Source organism: Vicugna pacos, chromosome 11 (genome assembly GCF_048564905.1).
Source record: "Vicugna pacos chromosome 11, VicPac4, whole genome shotgun sequence".
Taxonomy (NCBI): domain Eukaryota; kingdom Metazoa; phylum Chordata; class Mammalia; order Artiodactyla; family Camelidae; genus Vicugna; species Vicugna pacos.
The window spans coordinates 93,177,901-93,197,369 of NC_132997.1; the positions used below are offsets into that span (position 1 = coordinate 93,177,901).

General features: G+C 36.4%; 1 protein-coding gene across 8 annotated transcripts in view; it reads right to left on the reverse strand.

Moving 5' to 3' along the window:
* ATE1 (arginyltransferase 1) overlaps positions 1-19,469 on the reverse strand; it is a 141,731-nt gene that overhangs the window by 58,055 nt on the left and 64,207 nt on the right. For all 8 annotated transcript variants that reach the window (XM_072972025.1, XM_072972020.1, XM_072972024.1 and 5 more), the window contains 2 exons: positions 13,779-13,960; positions 9,833-9,932 (listed from right to left, as the gene is read on the reverse strand). In XM_072972025.1, coding sequence (XP_072828126.1) covers positions 9,833-9,932; positions 13,779-13,960 — 282 coding nt within the window. The remainder of the gene's footprint in view (positions 1-9,832; positions 9,933-13,778; positions 13,961-19,469) is intronic.

A 19,469-nucleotide genomic window follows, 5' to 3' on the forward strand; every position in this document is an offset into this window, starting at 1 on the left:
TGCCACAAACGCAGACAGTAAGGCTTTTGAAAGAAAGTGTCAAGTATGAAAACCTTACAGTTGCCTTATTTTTACAGAATGAGATATAAGAACCAAGAGAACACGTACAGATGTAAGAAGGAAAGAACACCTGAGCTGTGATGGGGGGTCCTGGAGTGGTGTGGGAAAGGTGGAAATTGGTTTCATTCTCTCATCAACACCAAGGTAGAATACTAGGCAAGACAAACAATAAACACATACACACACGTGCTTTCCTAGAACAGCTTAGGTCCAAATGGGCTAGATTAAAGCACACGAGAATAGGATGTGCCAAACATCCTGTGCCACTAAAGCTGAAGGAGTCCGACCTCCATCCTGAAACAGATGCCAACACCGTGCTCTCTCTCTACTAAAAAAGATGAACTCAATTTGCTGCTCGGGGAAGAATAATTCAATTCACTTGGTTATTATGAAGCTGCCAGATTTCTTTCTATTTCTACAAAGCAAGGAACACAGAATGATTTATAAATACTAAAGACAGACCCTACCACTCACATCGGAACTAGAAAAACAAAGCAACACACTTTGGAAAATTTAGCTTTATTTGTTGTTTCTGCTGCTCCTTCTATGAGGCCTCAAGATTCGCTAGATATATCTCATTGTACAGAAACATTACATTACCTTTAAGCTGACATGAAGGCCACATATAAGCCCCCAAAGAAAATTTAAGACAGTCCTGGGGTCATCAATACGTTTATGACTGCACAGGGTCATGAATTAAGACACAGGAAACCTCTCTCTGGTGTGTCATAACAGGATAGTTTATTTCAAGATTGTTATGGTGAACCCAAAATTAATCTTTCTGGCAGTTCCTTCTTGACAGCAGTAGTCAAGTTACACACAGTAACTCAGCAACTGTAAAGCCCTACTGACTTCAATGGCAAAAAGCGAACTCTTTAAATAGGGTTTCTCAAACCTCAGCACTACTGATATTTTGGGCCAAAGAATCTTCACTGCAGGGACCATGCACTGAAGAATGTTCAGCAGCATCTATGGCCTCTTCTGACTAGATGCCAGCAGCACACACACACACCCTCTTCTCCCATCACCTCAGTTGCAACAATCAACAGGGTCTCCAGAAATGAGATAGGATGGGGATAAGGACAAAACTGCCCCTAAGAGAGAACCATTACTTGGGGACAAGCGGGAACCAGAACTCAAGAGTGAGAAGCCCCCTTCATTGCCCCTCTACAGCCAATATGTGAGATCATGAAACAAATCAATGCTAGTTAAAACAGTATTTAGACTGTACATTCATATTATGCAATTATCAAAATTTATAATCATACTCCCTAGAAAAAAATTTATACTATATTCTGTTATTTCAAGGGTTTTACATAATAAACTTTATTCAGTTAGATACATTTTTAGATCAACCTATTTAAAAATAAAATGCTATTCAAATATAAACCACATAAAATATTATACAGGACTATCATTTTAGAATTACAAATGTTCTAAATTATTTGCAGTGCTTTTTCAATTTGAAGAAAAAGGCAAATGCAAGAGTATCTTCAGTGTTCATCTAACAATTGAAACAAAACAACTTTCTCATTATTCCAAAAGTAAACAATTGTTATAAACTTATCTTTGATTAATATTGCCAAAATTATACAAAGATCTATGCTGTAGAAATGCCAAATGATGTCACTTTACTTGGTGCAAATATGTACTTTCCCTCTAACCAGTAATCAAATTACTCATTATTCTTGATCTCCCTCCAACCATTCAAAGATTTATTGAATATTTACTATAAATCGGGTTGTTGCTACAATAAGTAATAAATGAGCTCAAGCTCCACCTTTGAAGGAGCTTCGAGTCTAAAGAGACTGACGGATATGAAAACAAGTAGTTGTAATACAGTGCAGTAAGTGTCAGGTATCAACACGTAAGCTGCGATGGAAACGTACACTTACACACAGGAGAGTCAGGCAAGGTTTCAGAGTGGAGCAAACCTGAGATGAATCTTGCCAGAGAAAAGGAATAAAGAGAGGATATTATTATGTTCTAATATGAGGGATAGAGAAGGTCTTCTTAAAGCATGATACAGAAGCCAGAAGCCATCGCCTGCAGGAGGCATCGAAAACCCCTTACTAAAATTATTTTGTGGTAATTTTTTCTACTGACCATGTCTAATTCACTGGATATTTAATTTAACATCAAAAATAGGTGCTGAATCAAGCACTCCAGTGTTCTGTACTGTGCTGTGGGTAACTGATGAGACCATTTGTATTTCTTTCAGACCAGCAGGAGCAAAGTCACTACCACGTGTACCCAAATGCATCACCCTGGGCTGCAAGACTGTAGTAAAGTAACATTTGCTACTTTGTCTAGTCAGGAAATCCTGAAAAGCTCGGGAGCTCGAGGATTCCAGCAGCACAGGACTTTGCAGATGAAGCTCTGTGGGCTCCAAGTTCTTCTAGTACCCGCTTTTATAACAGCAATGTCAGCTACCTCTTTTCAGGCAAACTCCTGCAGAATTCCAGAGATGCTGTTTGACCACAATCAAGCTGAGGCACTGAATTTAAGAAAGATTAATCACAGATGAATTAGCCTTTTGTTTCTTTTCTGACATTTCCGAACCCTTTCTGATGTTTCAACTGTCTGATGTCTGGCCATGTCATGATACCAAGGCAGACTGCCTGAATCACTGTTTACTTTGGCCTGCATATAAGTCTGGATACAGAACTCAGTCAAAACACCTCCTTCAGATCACAGAATGGCCTTGCAGCAGCAGGCTGAGAGGCAACATGGAGAAGAAATTTAAAAAATTATTCACAACACCAATTTCTATATATTCTAATTTTCACGTTCAAGGGAAACTGAATAGTTTTGAAATGTATGGAAAGGTGTCAAAATAGAGAATGTAAACTAAGCTTTACATGCAAATATTAAGCATTTTGAAAACACAGGAAAACATTTTATTTTTAAAGAAGACTTAGAAAACTATACTTAAACCTACAGTTCAATTTGTAAAAGCATATATAATGATATATATACACACACAAACTGCATAACATGTATATAAACTATATATAAAATAAATATAAATCAACAGCTCAGTTTAAAAATACTGGGTTCTAGGCAGAATTTAAAAAACAAAAAAAATCTTGTTCAGATGTTCACCTTCTGCAGTGCCACAATCTCCAAGAAGTGACTCTGCCCATTTCCAATCACATCTGCCCTAAATTAATTCCATTCCCCTTGCTAGTGAGTGACTCACTCAGGCACAGAAAAGAGGCATAGCTCTGACAAATGAAACGAGTGAAACAGGCTAGGAGACTTCTTGGTAAGGCTTTTCTTGATCTTAAAAAAGAGACAGAGATCAGCTCACATACATTAGGATAGCTAATGTCAAACCAAACAAACAAACAAAACCAGAAAATAACAGGAGCTCGTGAAAACGTGAAGAACTCAGAACCCGTGTGCACCACTGATGGGAAGATAATGGTGCAGTTGTTAAGAAAAACAGCATGGCGTTCCCTCAAAAAGAATTGCCCAAATATTACTATATGATCCAGCAATTCCAGTTCTGGGCATATACACAAAAGAACTGAAAGCAGCGTTTTGAACAGATACCTGTACACCCATGTTTACAGAAGCATAATTCACAATAGGCAAATGGTAGAAGCAATGCAAGTGTCCATCAATGGATGAATGCATAAATAAAAGGTGGTGTATACAGGCAATGGAGTATCACTCAGCCTTAAAAAGGAATGAAATTCCGACACCTGCAACAACATGGATGAACCTTAAGGACCTTACACTAAGTGAAATAAGCCAGGCACAAAAAGACAGACACTGTATGATTCCACTTACATGAGGTACCCAGAGTAGTCAAACTGAGACTGACAGAAAGTAGAATGGTGGTTGCCAGGGGCTGGGGGGAGAGAGGAATGTGGAGCTATTGCTTAATGGGATACAAGTTACAGTTTTCCAAGATGAAAGGAGTTTTTTGGAGCTTGATGGTGGTGATGGCTGCACAGCAATGTGAATATACTTAATTAATACTTCTGAACTGTGCACTTAAAGATGGTTAAGAGGAATTCTGCAATGTATATTTTACCACAATTAAAAATAATATTTTAGAAAAGTGAGACACAGGAGAGGATATTATTCTTTTTGGATTCTAGCCACTGCTGATGGCCTATGATGTCCAAAGGGCAGCCACCACCTGGGAACTGTGAGAAGGGCAGAGAAAGAGGACGAGCACCACTGAGGATGGCATCCAGAAAACCACACCACTCACTCCCACTTCAGCAGGACAGCTCCTCCAAGGAGAAACTCTCCTAAGTTGAAAATACAGTCTCCATTTGTTTCAGCCAGTTCCCAAGTCCCCAAATCAGTACTGATTTATGCAAAACATTACCAAGTCCCATTGAAATGGCCACTATTATTATAATAGGTAAAGCGAGCAATGATAACACATCTTATCAAGACAATTTCTTTTCATTAATGATTCTTAAACTCTTCTGTGACTACCTTGTGCCTTAACCTAAGACTATGGCCACAGACAAAACGTACCTGACTATTTACTACTTATATAAATCAACCTTTATTTAAAACACACACACAGAACAGTAAAATCAAAATAATTCAGTAAAAATGCATTTTAGGGAGTATGCTGCACAGGAGTATAACTGCTCTGACCTAGTAAACCTTGAGTACTTTGAGAGGAGACTCCATTGCATTATAGCCATCTATTTAACTATGAAGATGGCCACGTGGTGATCTTCGTCTTGTAGTGCTCACCATTAGCAAGACAAGCAAAATCAAAATGTGTCATCATGTTAACAAACGCCTTCTAGGCCTAAGTCAGGGTATTAAACTGAATGCCTTATAAAGATGAATTCTCATAAGCCAAGTAGGCACATCTTTAGGTATGACCACACATGGAAATAAAGTAATTTTGCCAAAACTCTGTCACACTGAGCTGTCAGAAACTTCCCAGATCAGTTCAGCTCAGTTCAGGACATGAGTCTGCACAGCTCAGCACAGAATGACTTCCATCTATGTGGAAATCTACAACTGGATCTAGTGATTTCCATCCTACACCACGTGTTTCAGTCATCTGTTGCTGAGTAACGACCCACCCCAAAACTTAGAGGCTTAAAACAACAATAATTATTCCTCGTCATTCTGTGATTTGGCTATAGCTCAGCTAGGTGGTTCTTCTGCTGGTCTCAGGCAACTGCATTTAGCCAGCTGCTTGGCTGGAGCTGAAACATCCAAGATGTTCAGGCCTCCCAAGTGGCCTCTCTCTCCAGCAGGGTAGATGGACCTTCTACATGATGACTGGCTTCAAAGACAGAGGAAGCAAAAGCTGTCTGTCCTCTTAAGACTTGGGCCTAAAGTCCCAGGCAGTTACTTCTATGGGATCCTGTTAGTCAGTGCAAGTCACAAGGCCAGTCCAATACACGGTGAGGGAAACAAAATGTACTGCTGATGGATGGAGCAGCACACACAAACAGGGTACAGAGTTAGAGAAATTGATGATGGAAAGCTTTGGGAATCATCTATCAAATGACAGTCCTTCCCACCCATAAAGAGACTCATCATTTCAGCATGCCTTCATGATAGCTCATTACTCAATATAAGAGAGCAGGTAAAACCAGTTCTTTTGTGTATTTCAAACCTGTTAAACAATTTGCTCTATGTCATAAATGTATTATATGAAGACTGTAACTTACTATGTCTAAATCTACACCAGAAAATCCAAATGAAACATTATTCTAGTTTCAGGTACAGTCACTTGATGCCACTTTATGTACTGGATTATAATTATCTATGTGCCCATTCAGATTTAACCCCCAATAGGGCAGAGACCACATCTATTCTGTTTACAACTGTATTCCCAGTGTCTAGTGTATACCAGGTACCTAATGGACTGTTCCTTCTTAGTTATTAAACATATTCCTATTTTAAAATATATTCCTTTTTCTTTAACATCAGATAAAAAACACTTGTAGTTTTTTCCATGTGTACTTTACGACGTGACAAAAATATGTCACTACTAATGCGTGAAACACTTACACTCTAAGAAAAAAAGGTACTTTAACTACTATTGTAGTTACATGCTAAATTTACCCTCATTCATTCACGAAAATGAGAAATTTTATAATAGTATGTGATTCATTTTCTGCGAGTTATCTTTTATTGGTCTCTAGTTCTAGACCTTCAACTTGCAATGAGAACTATTCATGCTTGAACCAACAACTATCCATCTTACAATTTTGATAGCACATTTTCTGACTGAAAATTCCTACGTTTACAACCAGTTGTGCTATTCCTGCATAACTAAGGGTTCTCGTTTGGTCAAAATATAATAAAATATCCTTAACTGAAATGCAAGTATCTCTACTCTTCAGTTACAAAAACTGACCTACTTCAATCATGAGGAGATAAAAACAATTTTCTTAAACAATATAAAAATTAAAAGCAACATGTTCCTGATGACCCAAAAGTTTTCAAACAATTATGCCAGGCAAATGCCAGCTTTACAAAATTAATTTAATATTCAAATATTTTATCACTATTATCTCTCACATACTTACAAAATCATTAAATACAGCACAAATTCCCAGAATTCTCTCTCCCAAGAAGTTATAATGTGAATATAATATATTGGGAAAAATTTAAAGTTTTGTTTAAAATGGTTAAATTGAGTCCGCCCCTTGCCTTTTCCACTCTGAGCTATAACCTAGTTTTATAGGTTTTAATAGTTGTTTCCAAATTCCCAAAGATATTACTTTTTGGGATTTTAAATGAGAGAATAGGATTCCTAACATCATAAGTTATTCTTAAAATATTTCCAATATTCTTTACTCATTAGTATGACTATCTTAAAAATTGTTTAATAAGAAATATCAAGTTTAGTAGTACAGGCATGCCTCATTTTATTGCACTTCACTTTACTGCTTTTTGCAGATACTGCATTTTCTACAAATTGAAGGTCTGTGGCAACCCTGCATCAAAAGCAAGTCTATCAGCACCATTTCTCCAACAGCATTTGCTCATTTCATGTCTCTGTGTCACATTTTGCTATTTAAAACCTTCCACCAGTGAAAAGATTATGATTTAATGAAGGCTCAGGTGATGGTTAGCAATTTTTAGGAATGAAGTATTTTTTAATGAAGGTATGTACATTTTTTTAGACATAATACTTCTGCATACTTAATAGTCTACAGTATAGTGTAAATATAACATTTATGTGTCCTGGGAAAAATTTGTGTGACTTGCTTTATAGCGTTACTCACTTTACTGTGGTGGTCTGGAACTGAACCCGCAATATCTCTGAGGTATGCCTGTATTTACAAAGAACTTCAGCCTATAGAGAACATTAAAACATTGGAAACTGCCAGCAAACATTACGAGGTCCTATTTCTAATAACCATTTGGATATCTTACCATGTTAACTGTATTAAATAACAAATTAAATTTACCAATTTATGGATTTATTTTGCTTCTAAGTTTTTCCTCAAAACACCATTAATAGACTTTATGTATAAACTGATTAATATTTATTATATTTACATTGTAAACAGCAGACAGAGCCACAAAACATGCTCATAACTTGGCTTCAGCTACAAGGGAGACTGACTGAATGGCGACCGCCCTCCTCCTCCTCCTTTTTTTTATGAATACATATGGCTCTGTCACCTAGTAATTCTTATTTCTGCACTCCTTCTCCATGATTTGTGCTTCGCTGTCATACCTACTCTTTTGGGGGGCCTCTCTTCCCTCCCGGTTAAACCCTTTCCTCTTCCATACCTTGTACAGCAAACCCCATCACCTCCCAGGTCACTTACCAGACCACTGTACTTGACCTGGTTTTATGTAAAATACCCCCAATCTGCACCTAGATTACAAGTTTTAAGAGGAAGGTTCATATTTAAATCTTTTCATATCTTCGGAGCTTAAAGCAGTGCTCTGAGTAGAGCAGAGGTATTTGGTTACTGTTGTAGTAGGCAGGATGTGGCCTGCTCCTTTATACTGCTCTAGACTTTCCAGAGCTTTTACAGTGGACTACTAATACTTAGAAAACATCAAAGAGTTTCATTAAAGAGAGTCATAAAACAGCATCAAAAAAAACCAAACTCCTCAATTAAAAAATGGACAGAGGACCTGAAAAGACTTTTTTCCAAAGAAGATATACAGATGGCCAACAGGCACATGAAAAGATGCTCAATATCACTAATCATCAGGGAACGCAAATCAAAACCACAATGAGATGATCACCTCACACCTGTCAGAATGGCTGTTATTAAAAAGACAACAAATAACAAGTGTTGGCGAGGATGTGGAGAAAAGGGAACCCTTGTGCACTACTGACGGGAATGTAAACTGGTGCAGCCACTGTGGAAAACTATGGAGTTTCCTCAAAAAATTAAAAACGGAATCACCATATAATCCCGCAATTCCACTTCTGAATATTTTTCCAAAGAAAAACACTAATTCAAAAAGATACACACACCCCTATGTTCACTGCAGCATTATTTACAATAGCCAAGATATAGAAGCAATCTAAGTGACAGATGAATGGATAAAGAAGACTGGTGTATATATATGTGCATATATATACATATATAGCCATAAAGAAAGAATTAAATCTTGCCATTTGTGACAACTCGGATGGACCAAGAGGGTATTATGATAAGAGAAATAAGTCAGATACAGAAAGACAAATACCGTATGATTTCATTTATAGGTGAAATCTAAAAAATAAAACAAATGAACAAGCAAAACAGAAACAGACTCATAGATACAGAGAACAAACTGGTGGTTGCCAGAGTGGAGGGGGATGGGAGGATGAATGAGAACAGTTGAGGGAGATAAAGAAGTACAAATTTCCGGTTACAAAGTCAGTCAGTCATGAGGATGAAATGTACAATGTGGGGAATATAATCAATATTGTCATAATTTTATATGGTGACAGACAGTAACTAAACTTACTGGTGATCACTTTGTAATGTATAGAAATGTCAAATAACCATGCTGTGCACCTGGAACCAACATGGTGTTGTAGGTCAATTATACTTCAATAATCAAAAACACAATAAAATAAAAATAAGTCATAAACGGTAAGACCTTTTTTAAAAAGGGAAATTCTAAAATGTACTTAAGTCAGACAATAATAAGATAAATTACAAAATAAGAACAGTGGGGGCTGTGGTTCTCATTACAGAAAGCTTCATCTCTGAGGCAGCAAAGAGAGTTAAGTAGCCCATCTGAACCCCTTTCAAAGCTCCAAATTCTGTGCCCTGAGACAAAAATCACATTAAAGATTCATCTTCCCGTGATGAAAACCTTACAAACATTTGCAAATGTTGTATTATCGAAACTATCTTACTGCTCACACCGAGCTCCGGTTGTTCTGGACTGCGACTGGGTCCAAAGGAAACAAAGCTAAGACTGAAAGGAGGGAGAAGAAATGGAGGGCAGGAGAGGGTGAGGATGCACCCTGTAAAGGCAGACTTCTTAATGGGCATAATGTGCTACTGCAAGGAAGCAGGGCCCTACTTAAAGTTCTAGAATAGCTGAGTTTTCTATACATTCCACTAATTTCTACCTATTAACTTACTTTAACAAATATTTAGCACCTATTTGTCAGGCACTGTTTCAGGCAATGAACAAGCTAGATTCTCTGAAAAGTTTAAGACACGTTTAAAAATAATTTGTGATATATATTAGAAATGTACAAGCATGTTAAACTATTATGATGAGAAACTATGAAAGCACTAATTTTCATAACTTGACTCTACAGCAGACAGACACTTGTGAAAATTAACTTTACCTTATATTTCATCTTGGGACATGAATGAATGTAGAAACCCATATAATAATAGCTGAGCTGAGGTGTTTTCTCATGAAGTTGCCTAGTAAAAGCAATTTCTCTGCCAAAAGAAGAATAAAGATGAAGGTACAGTTAAATCTAACTCCAATACTCAAAGTACTATATAATCTCGTGACAAATATTTGATAAAATCTGATATTAAGCTATCAAAAAAATCCAAGTGTTGAGAGACAAACAATTTTAAAAATACTGTAAGATGATTTTTACTTAAGAGAAGACACCAAAAAACTTTATTATTTTGAGTAAATGCATCTAAGTTCAGGTTTTCCACTTTGCTGGGCACAGCAGTGTATCTAAAATTCAAATAGCATAAAATTAGAGATTTAATACAGCTCCTTGCTGTTATTCATTATCACCTTGAGTTCTCAGAGACTGAGTTTATCAGGTTAAAAACAGTACAACAAATTTTAGAAAATTCAAAAGCCAATAAATTTCAGGAAGAAGATTATCATTTACATGCAAATACTTTCAGTGGTACATGACATGTAATCCTTTCCTATGTCCAGATGCTACTTTAATATTTATTTTCTCTAAAACTAAAGAGCAGAGGAAACCATGTTACCTCACTGCTTTTTCTCTATTTGTTGGCACAGGCGAGGACTAACTGAACAAAGCAGCTGTCCGCAATGCCTGTGCTTGACATGGTTTTAATTTGTAGCTGGATAAATATGGGCACAGAATTTCATCCTACTTTCCCATCTGAATGAATGCTTGTGTTTGAGAGTACATTTCTAAAGTATGAGAAAAGTTGTTTGTTCTGTTTTTAGGTTTGTTTCTTCAAGGTTTTAATTTCTTTTTCTCTGTTTTTAACAGCAGCGAATGCTTGAAATCTAAGGAGAGATTTATTTATTTTAAGGGAATAGTCTGTTCATTCTGCAAGTTTAAATTTAAATTGGTGAAGGGCTATTGCCCTAAAAATTCATCTTTACAGCAAAAATATTTTTAAATCCAAGCAACCTAAACATTATTAGGCTAAAACATTATTAGGCTGTTCTGTAGTAAGAACAGTTCCTGCTATTTCCAGAACTAACACACTCTCAAGGTTCAAGCTGAGGAAGAATGCACGGATACAACAACGCAGGCCCACTGGGCTCTACGTGGACACCCTACCCAGCCACACCGGCACTCCTTCACTTGGCCCTGCTCATCTCAGTTAACTGCATCACCACTCCACCCACAAGCTGTTCAGGCCCCAGACCTATGAACCACCCTTAACTGTTCTTTTTCTCTTGCCCTCATGTCCAATCTATCAAGTCCAGTTGGCTCCACCTCCAAAATACACCCAGAATCTGACCACTTCTCACACCACCTTCACTTCAAATATTTTGGTCCAAGTCACCATTATGTCTCCCTTGGACAATTCCAGTAGCCTCCCAACTGGATTTCCAGTTTCTGCTGTTGCCCCTCCATAACCCACAGAACAGTCTAAGAAGTCTTTTACAGTATTAATCAGATCAGGTAACCTCTCCAAACCCTCTACCCTCACACTGGGTTGGTATCACACTTTTATAAAAGTCCAACCTCCCTGTTGTGACCTGTAAGCCCTGCTCCATCTGCACCTTCCTCATCAATGCCACCTGCCTCTCTGCCTTCCTTGGATAACATTGTCTAAACCCTACCCCGTATCCCAGCCCGAAAGACCTTCCTTCTCTTCATTCCAACCACCTTAGGGCAGGGCACTTGGACTTGCTACCTCTGACCAAGACTTCTATCCTCAAATTTTTACACAGCTGGCTCCTTTTCTTCTTTCTCTCCTGACTACCTTATGTACAAAGGGCCATATGCCTACCACCATAATTTTATTTTTAACACAGCACAACAGTCTCTAAAGTTGTGTCTGTCAAGTTTTCTAATTTACTGCCAGCTTTGACAAAGCTGGAAATCCTGTCTGTCTTATTCACATCTATAAACAGTATCTGGACACACAGACTGTGCTCAAATAAACATCTGTTAAAGAAATTAATTACATTTCTAAAATTCATCTTGCTAAAAAAAGTAAATAAATCCCATGCCCATGATTCCCAAGGCAAACAGTTTTAAACTCTGCAGACTAGATTACATAAAAATCTATACTTGATTATAGAGTAGAGTATAAAAACTCTTATTGATTGAACGATTGCTTAAGAAACTGAGGGAAAATTACCTAGATAGCTTTCACTGAAATACATTAAAATCAACAAAGGAATTGGCAACTTGTAACCCACTCTCCCCAATTTTGCTTCCTAATGTCAACCTTCTGGCCACCTCTCCTCTTGCATAAACTCAGCCACTCACACTCTCCAGAGCACTGCAAGGGCGTGAGGGGACCACAGTGCACTGGCACCCTCCACACTGTCACCTGGCCCAGCTCCCGTGCCCTCAGGCTCCTCTGCTACTTCCTCAAAGCTCTCCAGCTCTAGAATTTTCAAGATATGCCAAGCAACAAACAGAACTCGTTCTCATTTTGCTGAGAATTAATTATTTGCCATCTCAAATGCAGTAGGATTTCTGTATCTCTTTGTTTACTGAGACATGAAATCATATTTCATACAGAGGCTGAGGTTTATTAAGTAAGAATAAATACCATTTTTAATATTTATCTGAGAAGTCTAGACAAATCCATGCTACACACTGTAAAGCAAGAGATAACAAAAATAAAACAAGAAAGAAAACGGCAATGATTTCAAAGTACTGACTGATTTTTGGGACAAAGAAAGTATCTTTTCTGAAATATACACTTCTAAAGTTAACAAAATACAAATGCTTTAAATTATCAGTTCTAATTTCACAAAGAGTCACAAAGATACTACAAAGAATTATGAATGTTTTTAGTTTATACAAAATGTAATTAACCACATAAGAAAACTAAAAGATTATTATAGGAATCAGCTGCAAACATTATGTATTTTTGAATTTGCTATATAATTTGGCATTAAGAGACAGGTCACTTTGAAAACACTAATATTGTGGGCCATTGAAAAACACAAAAAAGTCAATTATGGGCCATAGTTTAAAAAAATCAAATGGTGATTAAAAAAAGTACCCTTCTATTTTTTATAATTCAGAAAAAAACACATACACAATAAATAAAATAATCAGTCCTGAGGTATATTTTACCATGATGTGAAAAATATGACCATCAGACAGAGAATGGGAAAAGTAGAGAGAAAAAAATGACACAATGATAAAGAGGGAGAAAAATGAGAGACTCAAGCTCCCAGCAAACAACAGAAAAATAATTGTCAATCCTCCTTCCCTCCTCTACCACATGTATACACAGACAAGCAGGGATGAAAATAGAAATGAATAGTTTCATGGACTAAGACCCCAATCTTTTTACCATTAAGGTAATGCAACTAAAAATATTTTTGCTGTGTTGCATACATTTGCAATCATGGTCACAAAAGGGAAATCATCTTTCGATGAGGGTTTATGAGTTAGGTGGAGACTCGGACTCCCAGGTCCTATTCTAAATAACTGTATATTACTTTCAACAGACATTGTTTTAATTCATTTATACTGGATTCATGAAACTTTTAATTAATTATAAAAATACACATACAAAAGTGATGACAAGAAAAAATATGTAACATTTAAAAACCATGAAGTGGTTTTGACAGGGGAGCTTAAATAAATGCATAAACTAAACAACAAAAGCATCCCACAAATACAATGACTTCTCATGCACTAGATTAGATGGATATAAAAAGCCAGGTTATTACCATCAAACACCAACCTCCGTTCTAAAAGTGGTATTTCTAAATACCAATATATAAGAGACTACTAGAGCAACAAATTATTATGTACTATCAAATAGGATTTCTACTATTACATAATAAAATATATTCAAATGAAGAATTATTTGAAGTTCTATATGATCCATTACAATTGTCAGAAGCAATCTTACCGGAGGGCAGAGTAGACACCCAAAGACAGAAATGAATAATCAGGATCGTAGTACAAATAGACAGACGATACACAGTATGGAAGGATGTCAATCACCCCCACGGCAATGATCTTTCCGTCAAGCCAATACTGCTGGTGAAAGGAGCCATAGCCACAATCTGGTCCGTTAGGGGGATTCTCTGCCTGTGAAAAAGTAGACATACAAACATGAACAGTTTGTTATTTTTCTCTTTATATTAAAAATCTTAATAGTTAACCTCTTATATTTTTATTTTACTCAGGTTAGTAAGTCCTAAAATTTCCTCTTTGTTGCCATTATCTTTCGACTCATATCCCACAAAACTTTTCAGTTGTAGAAACACTGACCAAACAAAGTAACGACAGTAAAAACTCAACTTCAGATCTTTTTAACTTGTTTTAAAATTTGCAGTAGAAAATATAAATTTTACAGGATAAGTAAATAACTACTTAAACTGTAATCAAATGAAGAATTATTTGAAGTTCTATATGATCCATTACAATTATCAGAAGCAATCTTACTGGAGGGCAAAATAAACTGTATTTTTCTGTTCCACATGAAAGTTGGGGAAGAAATGGTATATGAGAGAAAGATGGAAGACGTAAGGGAGAGGGCTGGGTGTGAGTAGAAGTGTCCCCATACTGCCAGCCAGGCCTGATCTGTCCCCCACACTCATAAAGCATACAAGCTCGTGATTTTTTTTAGGTTAAGAGTTCCTGTGTAAGTACAAAGAGTTATGATGTTCTCCCTATTAGACAAAGGAAAATAGAAGTTATTTTTATCATTATTTTAATGACCCTATAATCCCACAGGAAAAAATTTAGAGATTTCAAGAGTATACCCACTTTCTGTAAACAGTTAAATATTTCTTACTTTAAAATTGAACATAATTTTAAATGAACTGCTCTCAAGTGAAAACCATATAATTAAAATTATGAAGCACCATAAAAATGCTTTGCTAGAGACTGAATGGATGTTAGAGATTAACAACTTAAGTGAACAAATACACAAAACTTGTATATCATTTTCATACAGTTAAAGTCACAGACACTGTATGTGGAAAAAAGCTAAAAGGGAATGAAGAAAAATGAAAAAAGTACGTTTGCTGATACCAAAACCAGAAAGACGTTACAAGATAGGAAATCTGCAGAACAGTATCTCATGAACATAGATGCAAAAATTCTCACCAAAATATTCGCAAATTGAATCCAACAATGTATAAAAAGAACTATATACACCATGACAAAGTAGGATTAATTCCAGGTATGCAAGGCTGCTTCAACATTAGGAAAGTAATTTAAAAAAAAATTAATGTAATCCAACCACGAAAACAGGCTAAAAGAAAAATCATATGACCATGTTAATTGATGCAGAAAACACATTTGACAAAATCCAACACCTATTCATGACTAACAGCTCTCAGGAAACTAGGAATACAGGGGAACTTCAACAACTTTATAAAGAACATACACAAAAAAATCTACAGTTGACATCATACTTAATGGTAAGAAACTGACTGCTTTCCCCCCAAGAGTGGTGACAAGGCAATGATATCCTCTCTCATCACTCCTATTCAGTATCATACTGGAAATCCTAGTTAGTGTCATAACACAAAAAAAGAAATAAAAGGTATACATACAGATTGGGAAGGAAAAAATAAAACTGTCTTTGTTCACAAATGACATAACACACTATGTAAAAAATCCCAAAGAATCAACAACAAAAACTGAAACGAATAAGCAATTGAAGCAAGGTTACAGAATACAAGGTTAAGATACAAGTCAATTGCTCCCATATATACCAGCAATGACTGGAATTTGAAATTAAAAACACAATACTTTTTTCCAAAACCACCAAAAAATCACACATTTAAGAATAAATCTAACAAAATATATACAAAATCTATATGCAAAAAAACTACAAAATTCTGACAAAAGGAATCAAAGAAGATGTAAATAAATGTATGTGTTCATTTTGATTAAGATGTCCATTCTTCCCAAGCTGGTCTGTTCATTTTGATTAAGATGTCCATTCTTCCCAAGCTGGTCTCCACAGTTAATGCAGTCTCAAATTATTTCAAGGATATTGACAAATTAATTCTAATGTTCATATGAAAAGGCAAAAGAGCCAGGAATCAACACAATACTGAAGAAGAGCACAGCTGGAAAGTGACACTAGCTGAGATCAAGACTTATTATAAAGCTACAATAATCAAGATAGTGTGATATTGGTGAATGCACAGAGAAATACAACAACAGAACAGAATACAGAACTCAGAAAGAGGCCCACATAAATACAGTCAACTGGCCTTTGACAAAGAAGCAAAGATAATTCAGGAGAAAGGATAGTCTATACAACAAATGGTGCTGTACAAGAAAGCAAACAATCCAGTTAAAAACCAGGCAAAGTACCTAAGCAGACACTTCACCAAAGAAATTGTACAGATGGCAAATAAACATGTGAAAAGATGTTCAACATCATTTGTTAGGACACTGAAATTTAAAAAACAATGAGAGTACTATATAACTATTAGAATGGCTAAAACCCAATAACCCATAGATCAAATGTTGATGAAGATGCAAAACAACAGGAATTCCCACTCACTGATGGTGGGGATGCCAAATGGTACAAACACTGCGGAGGACAGTCTGGGAGTTTCTTGCAAAGCCAAATACTGTTTTACCACACAAAACAGCAATCACATTCCTAGGCATTTATCCAGTTAATTTGAAAACTTAAGTCACAAAAAAGACCCAAAGGCCTGCACACAACAGTTTTTATAATATTATTCACAATGGCTCAAAACTAGAAACAACCAAGATATCCTTCAATAGGTGATAAACTGCGATACATCCACACAATGGAATATTATTCATCAGTTAAAAGACATAAGCTATCAAGCCTCACACACACAAAATGGAGAAACCATAAACACATACTGCAAAGTGAATGAAGTCAGTGTGAAAATGCCACATATTGTATGATTCCAGTTACATTCTAGAAAAGGCAAAACTATTGAGACAGTAAAAAGATCAGTGGTTGCCAAGAATGTCAGGGGCTGGGGAGTGATGAACAGATGAAGCACCTTGAGTACGAAAATATTCTGTATAATACTGTGGTGGTAGATACATGACATTATGCACTTGTCAAAACTCATAGAACTTTACAACACAAAGAGTGAGTTTTAATGTCTGCAAATTAAAAGAAAATCACTTAGGAGGTTAAGGGATCCCAGAAAGCAATGCAGACAGTGACAAGAGAATCTAACTGTATACAAATGTACAAAACAAGGGTGTAGGGTGTAGCTCAGTGGTAGAGTGTGTGCTTAGCATGCACAAGGGTCCTGAGTTCAATCCCCAGTACTTCCATTAAAATAAACAAACAAACAAGCAAACAAACCTAATTACCCACCCCAAAAAAGAATTGGACAAAAAAATTTTTTAAAAAACCAAATGTATGAAACAAACTAACTGAAGAGGCTGGGGAGGGGAAATGTGCTGATGTAAGTAACTTTGGGGGTCTATAAGAAGGAAGGCAAGAGGAAATCTGCACATAAGCATTGTATTCTACCTGATAAAGTTGTTTAACCCGAAAATTACAGGTTAACAATTCTGATACTGATATGTCGTGTATATTGGAACTGAACAACTAAGTAAATGGATGGCGGATGGTAGGAACCAGGATTCTCACTGTTGAAGTGTAAATTTACAAATAAGCAAGGGGTAGAGGCTAGAATGATCCACATGGTCATGGATTAGAGTTGGAGACACGAATAAGATGTCATGTTTAGCTTAATACAGCCACAGATGGTTACATAAATACTTATAGGTATGCACATATCATAGATATGCTCATACAATACCATGGTTAGCAGACACACATTTATTTCTTTGCATTCTCAGGTGGAAAGACATTAAAAAAAAAACCAGTAGCAATAAGCATATCTAGTACATAAATCTTGGTTTCTAATATCATTCTGCAATAAGAAGACTCAAGGCTCCTTGGAGAAATGATTCCAGGAGTGAGGCAGGAAATATACACGATAAACCTAGAGCATCTTGTAGTGCCAGAAAGTAAGGAAGTGCACACACACACACACAAATCCATAATGAGGCATATCAAAGAGGCACAGCAGTCAATTGAAAGAGCCCCCGATGGCCAAAGCTGGAACAATTTAAGCAAGAAAATAAAGTAGTATTGGATTATAACCCAAAATATAAAATAATTGTCCATGAGTACATACTGATATATATGACTGAATAAACCAACGAATGAGGAAGAAGAGACAAATCTCTAATGCTGAAGAATTCCAAAAAGCTTACATAGATACTCTGCCTAAAGGTAGGAGAGCATAACTGCCTCCAACTTACCTGTGGGCTGCACACAGTGACTTCTTTCCAAAAAGTACAGTATGGGAAAGGGAGGAAAAGTAATTGTACAGGCGATCAAGGTCAACAACAAATAAAAAAAAACTACTGAGGTGCTAGCAGCATCAGTGATTTCTAAAACTTCCACTGCTATAGTTAAAATGTCGTTTTGGCAATAAACACACCTGTAACCTTTTAAGAGCTTCCACTAACTATAATAATAAATTATGTTAACCCCTGGTTTTAGCATTCACTGTCACATACAGTATTGCTCTTTAAAAAGTCATTACTATTCCTCTAGAACAGATACAGTTTGAAGAGTAGAACAGGTAAGCAAACAGAAGTATTATGCAAAAGGAAAAAAGAAAGGATATCAACCTGTTGTAACTACAACACCTGAATTAACGTCAATACTCCAAATTGCTGATAGACTTTAAGCCTAATTACCTGTCTCAGAAGCTAGAATGCTCCAACTATGTAATAAAAAATATACAAATTCCTACATATTATTAAATTTTATGAAAACCATCTTTCAAATGTAAGCCCTGAGGCTCACAGGAATGAAGCTCCCTGTCTTTAAAAATAATCGTGCAGGAGAGCAACCACGGCAATGACAGAGAGACTGCCAGTTCATGATGTGTAAGGTGGGGAGTCTGTCAAATGTCAGAAAACCTCCAAGTTAAAAGCTAATTGGATGACTCTGAAATGAGTCTAAATTTTTCCATGATTTCAGTTTAGTGTATCATTCTAGGACTCATTAAATCAAATGTGTATTCATTCATGCATTAAAAGTGTATTTATTAAGGACATAATAAGTATGGACTCAATAACCATATTCTCAATAAATAAATAACCAATATATTCTGCTAACCCTAAATATAAATCATTCCTACTTGTGGCACCAAATAGCATATTTTTTTTCAAACTGCAACTACCTGCTCAGTTTCCAGTTCTCATTGTTTTTCTCATTCCATGACCTCCCATTTAATAACCTGCTTTCATTTACTTTACTGGCTCGTTCTCCTATGAGTCCAGTCATGACCAGTCTGCCCTACTGCAGGCATTATTCCAGTCTCTCAATTCACGCAAAAGTTGAGGGTCTTTCCCATCTGCAAAGCACTTCATATAGATTTGGGCTGACTAAGCCATGTATCTACCTACTCTGACCCCCAATACATCACCTGAGGAAACCTGAAATCCAAGAGTCAGTTAAGCAATAAAATGATCATAAGACCATGGAGTTATTAAATGACCCATAAACTGGCTCCAAGCCCCTAAGTCAATGCTAAATAAGACAATCAGCTAC